The 22,666-nt window shown below is 32.7% G+C and overlaps 1 protein-coding gene across 1 annotated transcript in view; it reads left to right on the forward strand.

The window, feature by feature from the left end:
- Positions 1 to 22,666, forward strand: part of LOC106708197 — a 53,992-nt gene that overhangs the window by 18,097 nt on the left and 13,229 nt on the right. Inside the window, exons 2-7 of the mRNA XM_014499674.2 lie at positions 5,098 to 5,175; positions 5,614 to 5,856; positions 18,353 to 21,096; positions 21,173 to 21,303; positions 21,409 to 21,576; positions 21,668 to 21,839. Coding sequence (XP_014355160.2) covers positions 5,706 to 5,856; positions 18,353 to 21,096; positions 21,173 to 21,303; positions 21,409 to 21,576; positions 21,668 to 21,839 — 3,366 coding nt within the window. The 5' untranslated portion in view covers positions 5,098 to 5,175; positions 5,614 to 5,705. The remainder of the gene's footprint in view (positions 1 to 5,097; positions 5,176 to 5,613; positions 5,857 to 18,352; positions 21,097 to 21,172; positions 21,304 to 21,408; positions 21,577 to 21,667; positions 21,840 to 22,666) is intronic.

A 22,666-nucleotide genomic window follows, 5' to 3' on the forward strand; every position in this document is an offset into this window, starting at 1 on the left:
AGACAGGTTCCAAGAAATGATAACGCAACACATACAGTTGTTTTAACTGAATAACTAACTCCTAGCCAAATCATAAACAGTATTTAAGTTACTCCCAAATAAACAGTTACATATTGTTAAGTTAAACATGGTTTTATACTTGTGTAACCCTTTCACCGCTGATAATTGATATTATGTACGACAACGGTTTTAAAAGAGTATGTTTTATTATGTATTTGTCAAAATGACATTTCGGAAGCCTACGCATAATCATATTTCTGTAATCATGATTTCTCGTAATGTAATATCGGCGCACGATAAAGGGTTGACATTATATTAAATGTTTAAGCTGAAATGTAATTGATACAGTGTCTAATTTTTTTTTTTGGTTACGAAATATATGTTAACTATCTTTGTTAGGATAAACGTATTATGATAAGTCATTTTAACAAACAAATTAATAAAGTTTACATGTGAAAAAATCTTCCTTATATTTTTCCTTATAAAAGAATTCAACGCGCAAAAATCGCTACGTTTATAAAAATAATACTGATTAGTATGTATTTTTGGTCGCACAATAATATACAAGGTTGTCTGGTTAGTTTTTTGACGACCTTTTATCGATTCATTTGTGATGGTTATAAATGATGCATCTTTTGTAACTGTTTTATATTAAACGAATGAAGTAAAATATCAGGGCTTTACCATAAAAAAGGTAGACAGTGTTTCAAATATATTTTAGCTTAACCATACGTCAACCCTTTTACCTCGTAACCCAAGAACGGCGGAACGGATCTAGTTGAAATTTGGAACAAAGATTAAAGTCTGTAATAGAGTATTGGGTACCATCTGACAAGTTTTTTTTTTTAAGTTTAATTCACAAGTCACGGATACAGCTTCGTTTTCTGATGTATACTAAAAGATATAGTTTTTCCTTAATAGTATCCGAAACTAAAACTAAAGTTTCTGTACACGTATTAATATGTGGGTATACATGACTAATTAAATCCTTACGAGCCATGATGCCAGAATGACGTCAGTACCAACTGAGAAACGTCATCTGGACTTGACGTGACCAAAAATGGAGTTATGTACCTTTTGTTACATGCGGTCACTTTTGAAAGTGTACAGTTTTACGTTTTACTTTTGTTCTGACCTAATTAAGGTATGTTTAGTTATACAAATACAAAAAACCTCTTTAAGGTCTTCAATGATTTTAAGAAGGATAATTTCTATAAAATGTAATGGCGGAATACGTGGGAAGAATTCAGGCCTTACGTTATAATTACGGTCATCTTTACCTAATTTAATGTATGTTTTGGCAGTGACAAATCAGCAGCATAAGGAAATGGCTAAGGTCATATGAAGGTCGTTGGCGCCTTGACGCGTTTTCTTCTACCCACTCGCTTGACGCCTGACTACCCACGGATCCAATCATCACTCCTAATATCACGCCCTTTAATATAATTATGACTATTGAAATAACCTTGCAGCGAGCAATATATTATGAAAATATCTGCAATTCCATTTACGAAGCCAACTTATTTCTGCTAATGAACAACATTTACATACTTTTCTTCAATAAAAATATTTAATCAACGGCTTAGTGTAGTTTGCTCATACTCAATTTATACTTAAAAAACCACTTTAACGTCTGTTTGTGCCGTAGTAAGTGATAGTCAATGCTCTCCAGATTTTTTTGTGTAACGGTCGTTCTCGCTTCAGTAGGGGTATGGCCACAACCACATACAAAGTTGCATTGAAGCTAGGCATACACCAGATATGACTCTACTTTCATTTAATTAATCTGTCAACATTTTGATTTCAAATATTTATCTGTTTTCAATTACATTAGTTATTTTAATATATAAACAAATGTTATTAATCGACGAGGCAATATTTACATGGGAACCGCAAAAAGCCGAACGTAAAATAGGCAACAAAATGTCAGCCCCGTAATGATATGTTCGGTCGAGTAAAAGTGGTATGGTGTGGTGCAAGTTAATAGCGATCAGCAATTCGATTAAAATTTAGAGCTCTGTATTTTGAGAGATTTTATTAGAAAAATATATATCTTAATTAAACTTTTAAATTCTACTTGAAAATATAACTTTTGATTCGAGTCTCAATAGGATAGTGCTTTTTCTATACTCATTGCTTTATTATATTTCTGACAAATAATTTTTTTATTTTATAATAATATTCCTTTTAGTATTTAAAAAAGGTAATTTTATTTCGCAATCATCCATTTATCATAACTGTTAAAAGATTACGATTTACACTTCACATTTTTAACTTTAATTCACAAAATCGCTATAACTTGTACCATACAACTAAAAACAACTTTAGCCGCACCGTTTCGCAAACGGTCCGGCGTTCGACCACATTCGCTGATTTGACGCAATACAACTAAGCACCTGACAGTACTGACGTTATATTGCTCTGTAATATTTACTCGCTCGATACTGAATAGGACTGCTAACGGTAGGCCTAGCACGAATTTTTGTGATAATCGCCTTCGTATCATCATCGTCAATTATGTCAACATTAGTACTACTCTAGTTGTCGCCCGCGACTCTGTCCGCGCCAAATTAAAAAAAAAATATTTATATCATTATATGTTCTTCCAGACTATGTTCTACATCTGTACCAAATTATGTTGACGATGAATGATGGCGATACGATGGCGATTGTCACAAATATTTGTGTTAGAATTTAAAATTTACAATTTGTTCTATTTGACTAAATAAATTTACCAGCCTTATATAATAGAACAACAATGTAAATATTGTAGGTTTAAAATAAGACATCGATATTTCATTATCAAAATAAATATATATCAGTATATAACAATCATTTCAATATCAATAAAAACCGAAGGTTGTAAGTTGTAATTGTGACCAAGAAATACTGTCACTATATACAAAAGCGAACTTATTTACACAACATAAAATATCGATCGAAATATTAATTAATGCCTTATTAATGTTTTTAGATTAGTATCTTTCATACTAAGTAAGGCTATAAACACGCAAGACGGTCTTTTAAGAAATATTAAAGCCCGCTACACACCTTCAGTTTTAACTGAACAGTGTGACTTGAGTTAAAACTTACTAGGCAAAATTTTAGCTATCAATTAAACAGTGGAGTTGATCAATTAAACGTTCTCTCTCTCTCTGCGCATCGTTTACTCACTCCTGAGGGTCGCAACCTCTCCTCTTGCCCTCTCACGTAGGGTGGTTCTCCACTCTGTGCGATTCTTGGCTATGTGGAGGGCATTATGTATGCTGGAGTCGTGTGCGGTGCATATTAGGTCAGTCCAGCGCATAAGGAGGCGCCCTATGGGTCTCTTCCCCTCGATTTTTCCCGTAACTACAATTACACGTACAATTTAACTGAACCTAGCATGAATATTCATGAGGACATTTTCTTTCGTAACAGCATCGACAAAATTTATATCATAATTTGTGTACCTGGCGTAAAGTAAAACAACAAATCATACGAATTTTGTCGATGAACTTACGAACACTTTCCCGCAACTATCACGCAAATATTCGTAAAAGACTCTCAGAGCTCCGTAGACAAAGGATCATTCGACTAGCGATGTGTAAACAACTAGCGAAGATGTGTAGCCAGCATAAGCGGTTACTATAATGAAAATTAATAATGAGTTATAGCTGGCCATAATGAAGTTTACTAGTAAAGGACATTAATTCGGTTTTTAGTCTGTGCCCTCTTACGACACTATGCAAATTAATAATCTGTATCATAACAAGGTTATATTAGCAAACGATTGAGAATGTGAAAATTTGTAACGTATTAATAAATTATTTTTATTCTGTTTCATTAAATGTTATTCTGTTCACACATTCTGATCACAACAAGTACGTAGAATTTTTGTTCACTACAAGACTCATCATCAACCTGCTCTTATCCCTATGGAGGGTCGGCACAGTATGAACTACTCCTCCATACATCTCTATCAGACGTCATATCTGAATTTACTCCCTTCTTACACATATCCTCTTTCAAACAATCCATCCATACTTTCTTTGGTCTTCCTCTACCTTTATAGCCTACATTCAATCTCATTACTTTTTTTTTCACTACAAGACTATTTTTTTCCCTAAAACGATATTTAACATAAATTACAATTCAAAGTTTTCTATAGCTAGGACTTTTGCATATATGTTTTTTGAAGAGTGTTTAAATTTGGATGTCCTTATGATTTTTCTTAAATTACTTTTTCTTTAAAATATTAATGTAGACGATTAGAATTTAAATACATCCAAGTATAATATATCTAAAATGCGATCTTTCAATACAATATATTGTATATATTTCTTAGTCCTTGGTTCTCCAATAATTTACATAATGGAGCACTTTTACCAAACGATTTCATACAAATAACTAATGCCATAAATCACATATGTTATTACTAATCTATTGTATATATTAATTGAAATAAAACTATTAAAACATAAAAATAAAACGACAATAATCAATTTAAAACCGGTACTGGTATATTGAACAAGTCCTTTACAACATAATTGCTGGGATCGAAATTAAATTCATCTCAATTTAGACGTTTAATTAATTTGTTCTCGTCAAATTTGTTGTCCGTCACGATTGATCATTGTAGTACCGTTGCTCGAAATCTCATTACTTAGTGGGTTTCTTGTCCCCACTTACGTTACAAAACTGCGTTACGTTATTTTTTGCAAAAGCTTTACGTAATAGGTACATATCACATAGTTGTAAAAAATAGTTTTTTTTCAACTATGTTTTTCGCTTGCCATCGTGCTCTTCATTTCTTTTCTTAAATGCTTTTTCTTTCCTAAAAAAAATCTGTCACTTCAATACTTTTCGATTTAGAAGGTTACTATTACTACCAATTTTGACAAAGAAAATGTCATTAAACGAAAGATTTTCAACGATATATTTCTTTAGAATAAATATAAGTAACAGATTTGATCTCATATACTTAAGCCGGCTACACACCTTTAGTTTTAACTGAACAGTCGAACTGTACAGCTAATACTGACGATGTGTAGCGGGCTTTAATCTTTGTAAGTAGTTTGACGTTAACTGAAATTGTGTTTCTTTTTTTTTTTTCAGAACAAAATGCCTCCATCTCTACTGCAACATTAAAACCGAAAGTATAGCCGGAGTGATGTTTACTAAGAGTGTAAGGAGGTTAGTAAATCAATCCTTTTGCATAATAACTTCTAAGAATAATAACAGGATATTGTTATACCGGTTAGAGATAAGATCTTTGGTCATTAAAACGCCGGCGTACTAAGACTTCCTGGTAATCATTTTAGTACGGCTAAAATACTGACCATGGAGAACAATGGGTCAAATTAATGCCATACTCATGCATACATTATTATACAACATAAATTGCATTACATACATTTTTATAAAAAGCTTTGATGCATTCAATGACGATGAATAGGTTTACATACTAAGTAGAATCTTTCGGAAGAAGCACCAATTACATAAGCATTTTGATATACTCCTAAAGTTAACTACAATACTGAAACATAACAAATGACCAGTATTTTAAGATATAGAATTTAAGAGACTAGAAGATATAGTACTGAGTTCATTCAGTCAGTGAAATATTTCCAGATAAACGTATCGATGATACCGAAACCGCCGAGTTGACTGTAAGCGAAAAACCGAAAGTACGAGGTACCATCAATCGGGTACCTCACCATCCGATGTCAGATGAAATTGGTACCAAGGCAGACAACGCCATTGAAGGCGATAAATTAGCTAAAGAACCAAGAAACGATAACGAAACGAAGGAACCCAAAGAGACTAAACAGAGATCCGTGTCTTTTAATAGAGACGTACACGTTAAACGATTCGGTGAGTCCATGCTCAATTAAGAGGATTGATTTATGAAGTTTCTAAGAATCCAAAGACAATATTGAAATGTATTTAGTAGAGTTTAATTAATTATGCCTTGACTCTTTTTTTCGTATATTCTCAAATTAAAATAATTGATACTATTGAGATTTCCATAACTGCTAATTAATAAATTTTTCAAATACGTAAGTTACAAGAAACTAAAGCTTTTTTTTCTTTCCTATAAAGTAACTATAATATGTTTGCATTTCCCTGTAAAATAAATACCTTTGTATTATATAATATTTCTATATTCATCATCAAGGATCATTTGTGTACAACCATAAATAGGTTACAAAAACCAATTATTTATAGTTTAAAAAATTGATAATACAAGCGAAATATGTTGCAAATTCTTGTCGATTGATTTAACGAACTCCATAAACTTTCCTCTATACTGAGCTTTATATTAGGTTATGCTACTAAAATAGCATGGGACGCATCAGCATAACCTTTAATATGCTATACAGCCAAAAAATATAATAAAATATTAAAATGGTTGTTTTTTTAACTAACTAATCATTAAATAACCACGCAAAAAAACACTGGAGTGGTTAACATTGTACGTCTAACAGTGAATTTCACACGTGACACTTGTTAGAACATTATTGCCGTCTCTGGTTCTTCAAATAGGAATAGAAGGATGGCAGTATTGTAATGCAGGTTTTACGACAGTGGAGATTCATCGTAACTGATATTGTAGAGTTAACAAATGACTACCGTCTCGCAGTAGCATCTTATTTCTTGGTATCTTCATCTGTAATGACTAACTGTGACTGATATGGAGTGACTAATTCTAACATAGAAACCTCTTTTGTATCTTTTTTTTTATGTTGCACAATATCTACGATAGATAGTCATGACCGTAATGCTGGCTAATCATCTTTTTCTATATCCTTGTTTATTATTTCTTTTTCCGCTTTATTATCTATAGCTTGTAGTTGTGTCTTTTAATTTAAGATAAGTGAATAATTGATGGTAATTTATTTGCTATTTTAGAATTTATTTCGTTTCTTCTTACGTCAGGATTTTTTTTTGGGAAGTTTACGTTGCGTGATTACGTTTGCGTAACATCGTGAACGGGACTGCTGCGCCTCCCAAATCCTTAAACTCTTCTACTAAGCGGTACACAAATATTGTACTATGTACTTTGTAGCCTTTAAATTAAAAATAATGTTTTTCTCCAGTATTTTCGATAATAGGAGCAATACTAAGATTTCAATAAGTCTAGCATTCTGGTTGCTAAGTTAAATTTCATAGTACATTTACAAGCGGAGTTACAAACTCAGTCTCGAAATCAATAATTATAATACAATCTCGAAGAATATTAGACCATAGAACAAGTCCAAAGATTTACGTACCGACAGTAACAGAAGTTTTTTATGTTTATCATTATTGTGTTTATCATTATTTATTGTTGACTTAAGCAGTCTTTCAGTGGAGATATTTACAAATCTACAATAACCTTAATGATCATTTAACCACTCTGTTTGTGGTAGTTAATAATAAAATGAAACTTTACTACAAATACTAATCTTAACACAAACTTAAGGAAAATATAGTCTGACACGTTACTAACAATGATACAAAATAGCGGCGTCAAAAATTGCAATTTGTTATTCAAATGGTGACAATGAATACCGATGGGTCTGAAGGTCAAGATGACCACGATACAAAGAATGGTTGCATATAAATAGCATAAGAAAAACATAATAATAATAATCATCCATTATAGAAGGGATCAATGCCAACGTTTGATTGAAAGATTGATACTTTATATGGAGGCTATTGTTGTTTTACTGTTACGTTGTCGATGATCGGATCTTGAATTACAATTGTAGGAGAAAGGAGTATACACATCACATACGGATTTTTAATGCACAGTCATCCGCCTTTTTAAATCACGTAATCAGAGATACCAAGACATTTTCTTACTTAGACGTTTTGCCTGAAAGTGGTTGCCATGTTATATTCAACTAAATTTACAATTGGAACGAAGTTCCTTATCGCGCGTTGTGAAAGGGGGCTAGACGGAAAAAATTCTTACGAAAATTTGTCACGACACTTTTTGCTATAGTAAGCTATTGTAAGCTGTGCGGCGTCGCATGTTTCTCTGTCTGTCTGTCTCTCTCTCTCTTATAGAAAGCAAGCCAGATATTTTCATTTCTATAAGTGTGGGGTCGCGACTTAAAAAAAAATTATTACAATTCCTTCACTAATTAATTGAAAGGAACTTCGTTCCATCCGGGTGTCTCTTGACACCTCTCAAGTTTTTTTTTTTTACTCAATTTGCAAGCGGATTTCATTAAACATCTTTTTCACTAGCGCTTTTTGGCTTTCAAATGAAAAAAATACCAAATCATTAGGTAAATAAACAGTTAATAGGCATAAAATAGTGTTCATTATTGCTAATAACTTGTACCATAAATAATTGATTTTTATATAAATAATCCATGACAATCGATCAATTTAGACAATTGAGGTCAATATCAGTAGATACTAATGGGTTTTAAAACGTTAAATTTTACCGAACCGAATTTGAGTGATTGATATAAATTTTAACCGATAATATCCAGTCATAGTAGCACATAATTTGAATAACTTGATTTTTTTTTTTCGGTATTTTGAAAGTGAAATTGGAATATTTATCTATGAAATTTATATTTGTTGACCTTTGTAACATAAAATCAAGTAAAAATCTTAGGTAACTTAGCTCATGACATTGACTAAAGCAATTGTTACTTAAAACTATTTGTTTTTACAAAAAAAACCGATTTAAATTTGTAAGACAATAAATCTGTGTTTTTTAAACTCCACCCGTACTTAATCAAAGTTAAACAATTTAATCCGGAACGTAAAGTTTTTGCCGCAACAAAAACAACAATACAACAGTATTTTTAAATCGTGAGACTTAAAAATTTTAATGAATTGAAAAAAAACAAGAAGTTCGTAAGAAATGTAGATTAGAATTCATTAAAATTTACTTTTAATTTTTTTTTAATTTTTTTTGATTACCTGTCGCCCGCGACTCCGTCCGCACGCAGTTAAAAAAAAACTAAATGGGGGGGGGGTTATGAAAAATAGATTTTGGCTGATTCTCAGACCTACTGAATATGCTCACTAAATTTCATGAGAATCGGTCAAGCCGTTTCGGAGGAGTTTAACCACAAACACCGCGACACGAGAATTTTATATATTAGATCTTCTTGTGATTGTCATCCCCTAACAAAGGTTGACGACCACTGTGAATTTTTTTTACGGACTGACTTTTTGGATTTTATTAAGTAATTTTTCGATGTTTTCGAGTATTTTCTAAAATGTTAGGTGAGGTTTGTTTAATGTAAATAAAAATCGTTGTTTTAAAAAGCAGCCAACAGATAGCGCTATCGCTACCAAGTCGTTTTTTTATTTTATTATATATTGTAAAAACCAGAATGATACTTTTAGAATGTTTTATAAAAACATACAAAAAACAATTATTATTAACTCGACTATACCTAATTTAAATAGAACGACCAACCGTGGGTTTCTGACTTCAAAATCTGTATAAAACATATCGTCATCTCTATCATTATCTTTGACAAAACAGAGATAAAAATATAATTTAAACGCAGATTTTGATGTCGGAAACCTACAGTAATATATGTGTTTTCTACTTTTGATAAAAACCGATACTAAAATTCTCCGAACGATTTTTGAATTGTAAAATTAAGTAGCAATAATATGTATGAAGTCGTAAATCTTTAGGTCGTAAAATTTAGTAGAAATCGTATTAATATTAATAGTTGAAACCACGAGAAAATTTTATATAAACATGAGGCCATCTAATAGGGTTTACGAAAAACAGAATCATAAGAAACGTATCTTAACAGTGGTAGTATTAATTTACACGTCTTAAAATATGTTTTATTTACATTGAATAGTACACAATTAGAACAAGTACAGATGTGAAAATAAAAAAAAACAATCCTACATTGAACTAAAAATATTTTTACAAATTTAATAGAGCTCTGTCACCTGTGTTAGGTATAACCTGTGTTACAGGAGACAGCGCCTTCTTTTATTTATGATCTTATGTTACCACAGTATGTGCTACAGTACAAAATATGTTAATAATATGCATGTGTGTGTATGTGTATGTTCGAGTGTGTGTGTGCATAGTTATGAATGTGAATTTCGAAAATATTAAAATAATTTCTTTCACTTAAAATAACTAATGCAGCCTAAGAACGACGATAACATTTTCTTTACTATTTCAAATCTATTTTTAATGATAAGCCTTGGATAATCAATAACTTTAAGCCCCTTCACTTTTATTTCAAATGTTACTTGTTGCTCTACAATTTACCTATAATAAAATAGACCTAGTTATAGAACTTAGTAAATTAATTGTAATACACATTGTAACAATCAAAAATGGCATACAAATGCAATTAACATTTAAAGTAATATATCAAATTATATACATAGTCTAAAGTAAAGCACATAATATTTTAGATTACATATCTTCTTTATAGATTCTTAAATGAATTGTTAGACAACAATTATCAAATGTATCGTCTAATAATGGTCCAAGGATAACACCCTGAGGCATACCTTTTGATATTCAAACAAAACATAAGCGGAGGCGAGCTGATTTTAATCAGATTGTGTTCAGACGATCCTAAAAAGGTCATCAACGACGTATTGTAAGACATTTGGATCGATTCTAAGTCGGCAATGACCTGCACACGTCTTCCATATGTGGTCGACTCTTTCGAAAGCTTTATATAGTTCAGCGCCACTCCTATATGTTAATCCAAATTGATTTCGACCATTTGTTGGCTCGAACTCAATTTATATGTTAATAATATGTTATTTGCCGGCTTATATCAAACATTTGTCAGCGATAAACATCGTTATGTCAATACTGAATATCATTCAGGTGGCTTATGACGACGTAAAACGAGAAATCGGCGGCCCAATGTTAGTCAGTTTTGTTAATAAACATACCATCAATTTTCAATTTAAGACATTTACCCTAAAGCCCTAAATTCTAAGATAAAGCACAAATAATTAAAGCTTTTGTACAATTCACTATACAATACAATTAGATTTTTTTTTCGTTAAATACAAAGTTCCACATCATAAATCGTAACATCAGGTGGTAAAAATACGTACGAAGTACATCACATACTTGTCAAACACTGTTTATTAAAGTACGAATCATCCTACATTTCTATTTGCATATAACGTCACGACTACACCTCGGCAACTGTTTACGATCTCTGCCGTGAACAGGTATACTGTATTTAATTATTTATTTCAATTCTTTTAGTACAGTTCCGTATATAAACATTTATTTTATTGGACATGACAGTTTTTTTTTAAGAATGGCAATGGTTAGTTTTATTGAATCGTTTTTATTTGTGTCATTTTCTTGTTTTTATTACTTTATTTTTCCATCTTTCTCATAATAATAATTTTATTCGGTTGCAATAATATAAATTTAACACGAAGCACTATATGAAAACGGATTGGGATAAAAATTGATCAACAATTTCAACGAGTTCAAATCTATTCGATCAGTTATCACTTTTAGAAGCTCAAGGTCAAGATAATTTAAAGCGCATAAATATGAAATACAGTTACAGTTCCTGTATAACACTTCAGTATTACTAAATTACATTGAAATTCTGAACACCACAGATAATGTCTTATGTCTTACGACCATGTAAGTAATGACATAATTAATCTGTCCATTCAAATGTCAGACATGCTATGCAGTAAGATGTACAAACATAATAAACTTTATTACTAAAGATATTAGATACATAATTGAAAAGTCTTCGTTTCTTCTTTTATCGAACAAGAGGCAATGGTGTGGGTGGACACCAGGTGTTACTCTTAACATCCGAATAAGCAAAGGTATTTTATATTAGGTATAGGACGTAAATAAAGTCCATTTAAATTCTTACTCTGCTGTCACAGCGACCCCAAGTGGGTCTTGACCACCAAAAGAAGAAATCGCCACCGCAGCCCGTCCTACGCCATTTTCTGCCAGTCGGCTGCTTAGAGATATTGCAGGTTCACCTCCACTGCGTCTTTCCAGCGATATCTGGGCCGGCCGACGGCTCACCTAAATTCTTTGCATACAGAATTTTTTTTTCCAAAAATAAATAAAAGTAAATGAATTAGACAACTGTTAAGATGGTGTAATTCATTTTCCTATTTTATGGCTCTCTAACCTACTTCTTTTCTTGTGAGGTCCTGACCACTAGTTAATATAAATAAAATTTTAAAGAAAGGTTTTCTATTTCTGAAACTGACTGCATATCTCCAAGATTATGCGACACGTCAGTCACCGTTTCCCGCCATTCTGAAATGACATTCATCCCACATAAATTCTCTTGCATTGACCTTCACAACTGGTTTGAATTTCGAACTCTCCAACACAATGCCTTGTTTGAAATGTGCAAAAAGATCCAACAAATGACGTAGTTTTCCGTCTTACCATTTACGTCTTAACATTTTAAGGAATATGTAACTTAAGCAAAGGAAATAAAGTTGAATTTCCTTGTAAATTAATTAACAGAATACAACAATAATTGTGAAAATCCGTCATTTTATTAGATCATAATGTAACATCAATTAGTCTACCTATTTGTACAATCACAACCAAAAGTGATTAATTTAAAATCATTACTGATTAGTTTTTTGACACCAAAAATGGTGAATATTATGTTGAGTGAAAACAAATACAAAAATCTTTTTCAAATGTATATACGTAGCACGGAAGCTGTCAAAGTCCAATAGTGTTAACAAATGAGTAACGTCTCGCAGATCTTCTGCTCCACGTCCAGTTAGCGCCCCGGATTGTTTACTTATCAATACAAGGAATCTGTGCACTAACAGCTTACTGTCGGAAAATAGATTGCGAATATAGTATGGAAGATAGCGGGTTTGCAAAGTTAAAATTAATCGAGAGCTTTGCTAAGTCGGCTTTTTAGCTCCCTTGGATTGCGAAAATAAAGTTTGTCTAAGTAGTAAAGTTCATACGGTGAACTAAAACATCTTGATCTAACCTGCACATATCAGCGAAGAACTTCAAAGATATATGAAGTAACCCAACACTGTGCCAGCGTGGTTGAACTAGGGCCTAATCACCTTAAATTGGGTAGGCTCTAAACCAGTCGTTGGGGACGACTACTGACAACTAGTTAAGCTACCAAATTCCGATTGTACTTTTTATGTATTTAATTCTTTCTACTTCAGACTATTTTCGCTTGCAGTCGCGCCCCACGCTACTTAAACTCGATACAATGCCACTCAATACACCGGAATATTAAGTCTCTGTTGACGTCACCGTTTCACAAGTCTTGTTTGCACAAGTGTGGTAAAGCCTTAATTGTACAAGCTGACTCTGTTACTGCAAATATACCATTTCTGTTACTGACTGTACATACTTGTGGTCAGAAAATGTTTGATTTACAAACGTATATTATCTTATGGTTGTATTATTTGTAAGCAGGGAAGAAAAAGAATTTAAGTTATTCGAATTTCAGTTTCTCAGGTATTGCTATTTAATAAGCATTGATAATCACCTCGGTGTTCTTGTAACTCGTTCGTCCCTTTTTTTATGAAAACGAAACAAAAGTTCTTCGAGTTCTTCTATCAAAATTTATTTCATAGGTTTATTTACGACTACACAAGTTCCGCGTTTTTATCCGTCGACCTTTTCGTGGAATATGACTTATGAAATCAGATTAGTTCGTTAAAACAAACACTCCTTCGGTATACTCAATCACAACTATATACGCAACGTTACCATTATAACGAATCGTTTCTCTTATAGTACCGATGCCTATTATAGGTCTATCACGAATATTTGCGACAAGCGACTTCGTATCGTCATCGTTAATTATGTCAAAATTAATATAATATCGCAGTCGCAGATATTCGTGCTAGACCCATTGGGCTACAATTAGTAATCTTGTTATCATTAAAAATACACATACATAATGATATACTAACTGACGAATATGTTATTGACTAGTTTTAGTAACTTTATTGTCTGTCATTATTGGGAATTATAACTCGATCTGCGCTTTCTGAGCAATCACATTTCTCATTATAATATATATTTTTTGAAACTCCGACCACCCAACCGGATTCTAACTGTATACCAGCCAGCTATAGCGTTAAAATGTTGGACAATATGTTTATGAGAATGATTTCTATGAAACTCATCATATATTTACGTAACGTGTATTTTTATAGAGTTATCAGGAATATTATTGACTGTTTGCTTTAGAATTAATGAGATTATTTCTTGGTGTAGATTTTATTTAGAAGCAATGCGTTTCATTTAAGAATGTGCATGAACACGCGCCATACTGTGACGTCATAGCTCTAAAACCAAATAAAAAGAAAACAGAATTTTTATAATAATGAAATTAATAATTGTAAATTATACGTTCAAAAGATAATATTTGCCGACATATCTTTTTTAAACTGCATTTTTCTTTTCCTTTCTTGCTTGGTCAAGATGAAGGAGATTCACTTTCTTAAACGAATCTTATTATAAAAGTAAATGAAATAATCTTCAAAATCCATCGCCTATCTAAATAAAATTAAATAAAATAATACATCATTAATGTAACCTGTTATAACAATGCATAATAAATATACCTTTAATACAGATCCGAATCCCACCCACTCGTGTTAATCAACCCGCGACCAAAAGTCAATACACTTGAAGCCAGAAAAAACTGGTGACTTGACCATTGTATGAAGTCATCATTCGATTAGTCGCCTTACTATATTAGTATAATTTAACATATGTATTAACGCATTATATACAAGTATATTAAAGTTGTAGAGTTTATTAATATTACTTAGAATTTATTTATATTATAGCATCTATGTATAATCTTACTTCTTACAGATATTATAAATGCGAAAGTTTAGATGGAAGAATGAATGTTTGTTGGAAGATATCTCCGGAACGGTTGACCGGATCTTGATGAAATTTGGCACAGATGTAGAACATAATCTAGAAGAACATATAGGCTACTTACTAAGTTTTTTTTTTCAATTACGCGCGGACGGTGTTGTTGGTGATAGCTAGTAATTCATATAATTACTTATAACGCCGTTGTTCCGATTGAAAATGTCACTTTTAAAATAAGCTTAATTGATTTAAGTCAAAAACCGTGTGCTAACAGACGCGACTCTGTTCGCTTTGAATTAAAAAAATATTAGAAGTTTGGGTTTTTCAGACTGGTACTACATTTGTTGAAAATTTTATCCAGATCTATTGAGCCGTTCTGGAGATACATTCTAACAAACATCTTTCTAAACTTTCGTATTAGTAAGATAAAATACCATTACAATCCTTTATTATAAATGTGACCGTTATTTTTTTTTATGAATAATTTAAACTTGAAGAACTTATACGTTTTTTTTATCACAGAGTTCGTCGTAAGTCAGTAGCTAGCACTTACCTCATTAGGAGGATAAATTCAAGAGAATATTATTAAAGCTTACGTCAACATCCTGTGCACTTTTCCCTTCTACATGTTATAATTTACAACATTGCCGAACAAGCTTGCCAAATTGATCCTAACGATGTATTTAATGAAGGCTTCCGTTTAAACTTGTCTCAAAACCAGATCTACGTTTAAATTGGTGGAGCAGGACTTTATTCGCATATAATCCAGATTTAACACGTTAATTGCCACCGACTCGACTGGCGAGGTCACTTACATACGATAAAATCGTGGCATGAAACGTGTTAAGATCAGATATGTATTTTTCGATATCCTATTGATTTATTTTTTATTTATTTATTTATTTATTTTTTATTTATTTATTTATTTAGATACACCAACAGGTAAATTATAACACATGCACAATAACTTATATAACAAAAGTAAATTAAAACGGAATAATAATTTATCCAAATTATAGGTGTACACATCATACAAGTATAATAAAGCAACAAACGGAAACGCTAAAACTTTATATAAACGAAATTAGTACGATATATGTGATGAAGCTAATGTTTTATGTTCTTAGTGTAAATAATTTAGAATCCGGACTTGTTTCCTTGCACTACTTAGCACAAAAAAATACGCATAGTCTCTAATGAATAGTAACAGAAAACTATACTTACGATGCAGATATGGATCGTTAATTCGTTACGCTTAACTGTTTAAATCATTTAACAGTAGAAGACACCAGCAACAACACATGTTGCATAAATAGGTTGCTCGCCCGGTGTAATACTACGACCACACAGAAGACACGACTCCAGTGGAAGACATAAAGTGTTTCGTCTGATGAGTGTACGTGGTGGAGGCCTATTTTTGTCCCCTTTTCCTTCCCACCCATTTCTTATAAGAAAGGAATTGGAAGGGAATATAGATTTGTAGTAGGGGACGTATAGGAAGAAGAAATATTCTCTTTCTATACGTCCTCTTTTCCGTCGATTTAAGGTAAGCAAATAATGTGCAAATGCGAGTGTCTATGACCAGAGGTCGCATCGCTAGTTCAGCGAATTCAAGTAGCAGCTAGTTTGTCACCTTATAAATTAAAATAAATATATATAATAGTATTGAAAAGTAAATATATTATTTACATATCTTAAAAGGAAAGATTTGAAGACAGTAAAAATTAACATGAGTTCGACGAAATGCGAGATGAAAAATGAATAAATATTATTTGTTTTAGTGACATTACAAGAAGTCACAGAATCAGATACCACTTAGATTTTATGATAACTAAATGATAAATTTTAAGATAAATGAATATTTGACTCCAGAATAATAATAAGCAATCACGACTAAGAGCAAAACAACTGGGCAGATGTAAAAATGTTATGTGCAAAAATGGCAATAGTTATTTTTAAAAAACCAATAATTACAATAACAATTCAACGAAATATATTACGTGTTTATTTATTGCTAAGTGCTAGCATATTGTGTAATAGACCTTAGTACAAGACCTTTAATAATGAGCAGCGCAAAAAAATTAATTTAATTTAGCTTAAATACAACGATAAAAAAAAAAACTTGAGAGGTGTCAAGGGACACCCGGATGGAACGAAGTTCCTTTCAATTAATTAGTGAAGGAACGAATGTTTATTCTATGCATAAAAAACTTAAGTCTTCGCAAGAAGTACATTTTATTTCTATGAATTTTCGTTATATATTGTCACGTCGTTGCCATGGTGATATAGCAAAAAGTGTCGTGACAACTGTTCGTAAGAATTTTTTCCGTCTAGCCCCCTTTCACAACGCGTGATAAGGAACTTCGTTCCAAAATATCCGAAGCTGAATTTTCCCTATTACATAACTACCATTACTAGATCTCTAGGCGTAATCTCTATATTTGTAAACAATTCAAGTAAATTTAACAAAATTGCAATCACGTATAATCGCGTATGTCCTTGGCTGCGTTCGATTGCACTGTTTGTGACAAAACTCGTTGCAGTGACAATCTGATCGCTTGCGAAAACCCGGAATATGTGTTGGGAAATGTTAGTTCAGATACTGATTAAGCTTATTACAAGACTGTAAATACGGCTGTGTGATAGCAGTCAATGTGTTGACGTCACTGTGAATTTGCACAGTCGAAACACATGTTTAAAAACATATTGCTGAGATGGATGCTGACTTTGTACAGATGTGAAAACCAGTAAATATCTCATCAAAACAAATGATGATATCGCGTCACATCTATTTCTAATATTAAAAAACAAATTAACAACGTTCACAAAAATATCTCATGTTTTTTCTATAACAACCAGATTCTTTACAAACGACACATGCTACAAAAACATATTTTGACATTATGATTAATGTTGCCTTACCTGGTACCACTAATGAACATTTTTTTTAGTATTTCTAAACATTATTCATACTTTTTGCGTGGTACTAATTCGTTGGATTAAAAACCCACGTGTACTGGAGTACTATACTTCTTAAGAATTGACTTTACATGCAATGTAGGTATAATGGAACCGTAATTAACCACACATTGTCGGAACAGAGATAACAAAATTTTGGTAAATATGTTTTAGAAGTTAGTAGCCCACAATTATTATACTCGTATGTCGCTCAGTAGTTTTGTACACAGCATTTACAAATTATATAAACAGTAAACAATAACTCATATTTTAGCCTAAAATAATTTAACATTTGCAACTAATGTTTTAAAAACTATTTGTTAAAAGATTGGTATACATAGTTATGTACTCTAGAATTAGCTTAAAGCTTAGTCCTGTAATAGGCAGTATAGTAAAAAATCTTTCTATCTTTTATTTCCTATATTTCATTAATATTTTATATATATATATATATATATTTATATATATATATATATTTTTTTATTTTTTAAAACATTCATATCATTATATCTAATAAAATGGAATAAGATGGGAAAACAGTTCATCACAATACACTTTCTTTTACAGGTAAACCCCGCGAGCGGGGTGCCTCATCCGAACATCAATCATCATCTATTCGAAAAGAACCATTTACTCATCTTTCTGAAAAAGAATTAATAGAAGAAGCTAATAGAGTACTCGCTCAAGCAAAAAGCGTTACATGCACTACCGATCAATCACCAGAAAAATTCTTCTCACTACCATACAGAAGAAAATTCAAAGAAGAAAGATCTGGCAGACGGAATAGTGACGACGCAGGATCACCAGACGGGACAATTAAATCACCACTCGGTAGATCTACTAGTGATGTAACGGCTAAGAAAAGAAAAGATCGAACCTCACTTTCCACTCTGTTTAGAAGAGCGCAAAGAAATAAAAGCCCAGACGTACCAGTTGTTGTCACCACAAAGCCAGTGGTTGTAGTAAAACGTAGCAAAAGTGACGTATCTGATTTGAAATCGAATACTACTTTAAATAGTCAGAACAAACCTATTCGCAAAAGGTCTGGAAGTGAGACTGAAGAATTTCTCAAATCTTTAAGAAATAAAAAGACACAACTGTCACCCATTATTGAAAGTTCACCAAGGGAAGATTATTTCAAAAAGACACCTCCGTTAGAGGTATTTCAGAAAGAAAAATTAAAACAAAAGAACTCTAGCAAGTCTGATGAACAGAAAAGTACATCTACAGACGTTAAAAAGGTTAATCCTGTAGAAAAACCGCCAAGATACAAAACTCCCGATAAATCAGATTTAAAATCGCCGTCTAAATCAAAAAGAGGGAAATCAAATGAAAAAGAACCTTCGCCTATTATAATTGACACACCAAAACGAAAAACTGAAATAAAAAAGACCATATTATTTGATGAAATTGATTCTTCGAAACAACAGGACATAAATCAAAAAGAAGAAAAAGAGCCAATTAATAACAGTACTTTGACACAAAAGATTGATATAAACATCCATGGTGAGAAGGAAATGAAGCATAGTAGCCAACAGCCTCCAGAAAAACCGCCATTAACAAGAGGACAAACCGTTGATCAACTTGTAAAGATTTTAAAAGAGGATCAAGATTCACCGCCACCGAAATCACACTTAATCGCGCCACTTAACGGAAGCAATATAAATCAACCATTTTCCTACACAAAGCCCAGCGCAAGTCCTGACCCTAATTTATTTGTAAGGACTACAAGTCCTGAGAGAGTACCAACCCCCGTTAACAAAACGGAAAAAAGTATTGTCTATGCACAAGTTGTGAAAGACTCAAAAGATACAATGCCATCGTTTGGTAAAGCAAAGGTATACTCTCCGCGAGTCGAGAAACATGGTAGCTACTCAGACGAAGATGAAGGCCTCGGTTACGAAGAAAGATACAAATATTCCTTGGATCGTAGCTACGACTATAAATACAAAAATGAAAATGAAAACATAGTAACATCAACACCCAGGTATAGAGAATATAAGTTAACAAACTTTGAAGATCCCGAGCCTACTTATGCCAATGAATATCCAAGTAAAGATGTAGAAAACAATTTCGATAGTTTTAGAGGTAGAGGCGATGGCATGGATACTAAGCGAAAACAAACCGAACCTGAACTTACTAAACTCGACTTGGACTTTAACGAACTCAGTCATCGGCGACAACTTTTAGAATCGCGTTTAAATGCTCGGCGGTTAGATCGTGGAAAAGTAAATACAGATGAAACTTTTACAAAATTTATTATGGAAAATGATCCCATATATGAGGCCGAAAAACGTATGAAGGCAACAGAAAAATATGTAAACGAGACTGCCAGATATTATCGGCACACTTTAGAAAGAGATGGTAACGTAGAAAGTAACGTTGCTGAAAATTTTAATAAATATGATTCAGATAATCATAACATCAAGTACAACACGGAAAGTAGAACTGTTCAAAAATCCCACAAAGATTTCGACCGATATGCATATAGCAGAAGCCCAGAACCAAAGTACAAAGAAGAAAGAAAAGTGTTTCCTCCGGAGCCGGAATATGAACCTCCCAGTCTTGAATCCAATCCGCGTAAACCAATACATTCACCAGATGAATACATAGAGAAGAAGTACAGAGCTAAAAAACATTTTACTTCTAGTCATGATCTTTTACAATCTGGACAGAAATACAAGGGTAAAGAGGAGTGGTTTGGTAAAAGGAAAGGACATTATGCGTCGAATCCTGAAATAGCTCAAGAGCGTGACGACGATTATGCAAATCTTCGATACAATGGAAAGAATAGTGACTCATACCACAACTCGTTGCGTCGCGTTAAAAACAAAGACAAGCAACATAAAGAAGATTTCGGAATACGTCGCCATGATTCGGGAGATAGCCGAGACTATTATCGAGAGGATCGATCACCTCGTAGATTCGACTTTGATAACCGATTAGTTGATTCAGGTATCGAAAACGACTTCCGAAAAGATTCCAGCGGAGAAATACATAGGACTAGGCACAGGAGACACGAAAGTGATGAAGATGTACACAATACATCTCTATTTTTGGCAAGCGAAAGGAGACATACCGAGGACAATTATCCAAGTGAGCAGATTTATGCCAATGGAGAATACCTGGCAACTTTCAAAGATTATAAAGCAGACGATCGAAAAGGATATGTGTCCAGAGAACGCAGCGGTGATGATGGTTCCAATTTTGAATCAAAACATAACAGATATGACAAAAGCCCCAGTAGACACGGCGAAAAAGTCAGTGCGAAACCTCCTAAAGCTACAAAGAAGCTTTCTGGACTTGAAAAAGTACGTGTTTATCTACATTTTAAGCCAAAGAAATTACGAATAATTGAATATTAAACTTAAATAATATTTTTTTCAGGTGAAGCAACTGTTCTCTCGCGACTCTTCAAAGAAGAGCAAGAAAGAGAAAGAAATAGTCCAGCAAAAGAGTCGCACTCGGGTACTCAAGAGCCCTGAACATCTTGCTACAGACGATTCCGAGTATAGAAGGTATGCCAGTTCTTAACCTTCCATAAATTACAATAGAGTTTTACCAATACATATTTTTAACATATTTTTCCTATCCAAGTTTGTTACATTGAAACTTTTCATCAGGTACACTGACCCTGAACCGAGTGATATAGATGTGAGGAAACGAGATTATGAACCTAAAGAAGTAGAAAGAAGATACAAAAATTCAAGAGAGGATTTAGATAAATACAATAGAAATGATCCTCGAGAGAGTAATGATAAGAAGTACAGAAACACGGACTATGATGGAAGGTAAGAAACTTAAATTTATTACAGAAAAATTACTATTGAATTACATTGTCCACTATTCTTTAATATGGTATTTTATTTTATTTTAATATAGGTATGATAGAACACTAAAAGGAGACAGAAGATACAAGAATCATGAAGATGGAAAGAGACGGTATAACTCGTCAGATAGAGAGAGTGATCGCCAATCAAGGCCGTCTGATATCGAGAGTGATAGAAGAAAAACTAGATCAAGAACTGCTGGACCACTTGATTCTCCTGCTTTGGTAAGTTTTTTTACAATGTCTTTAACAAAATGGTCAAAATTTGTTAAAAAAATATAATTTTCTTGTACTCGATTCAAGTATGAAAATAATTCTAGAATCGTTATAATTTTCCTAGAAAAGAATAATTCACATATCATGTGGTCAAAAACTATAAAAACTTACACAAATATGTGTTAACCGTACAAGCAATCGTTTAAAAAAAACAAATCTCTAGAATCTTTTGTCCAAATTCGGATTTAGGACGCAAAACAAAATAAACGTAGATACTAACGTATAAAGTTATTTAAAATGCAATCAACGTTCAAATGTAGAGCAACGAACTTAAGTTCTCGCAACATGGGACAAACTAGTTCGTAAATTAAACGTCAGCCTACCGACTAGGTTTCCTAACTAATCTTTATTTAGACTAAACATTACCTGTACTGTACACGACTACAAATGCTATAACAATTGCATTTAAAGCTGATTTAGACTCCAACACGCATGTGTACACATATCAAATAAATAAACAAGAAACAAAAATATAATTTTAATGTAAGATTTAATCGAATAAAAATAAAAACTAAATAAAGAAAACAGACTCTTCATGATCAAGCTTTGTATGCCCACTGCTGGACTGGTATGCGGTCCTCCATCTTCCGCATCCAACGACTCCGGGGCGTTCGCAATAAATCGTCGGTCCACCTAGAGGAAGGGCCCATCTCGCTACTAGACCCCTTCCATGGCTAGGATTTTCTTCTCCCTGGCGTCGCCAGCCCCACAGATGTGACCGGCCCCTTACCACTTCAGCCTACTGATTTTGAGAACTGTCATTATTCGATAATTGA

Source organism: Papilio machaon, chromosome 26, assembly GCF_912999745.1.
Source record: "Papilio machaon chromosome 26, ilPapMach1.1, whole genome shotgun sequence".
NCBI classification, from domain to species: domain Eukaryota; kingdom Metazoa; phylum Arthropoda; class Insecta; order Lepidoptera; family Papilionidae; genus Papilio; species Papilio machaon.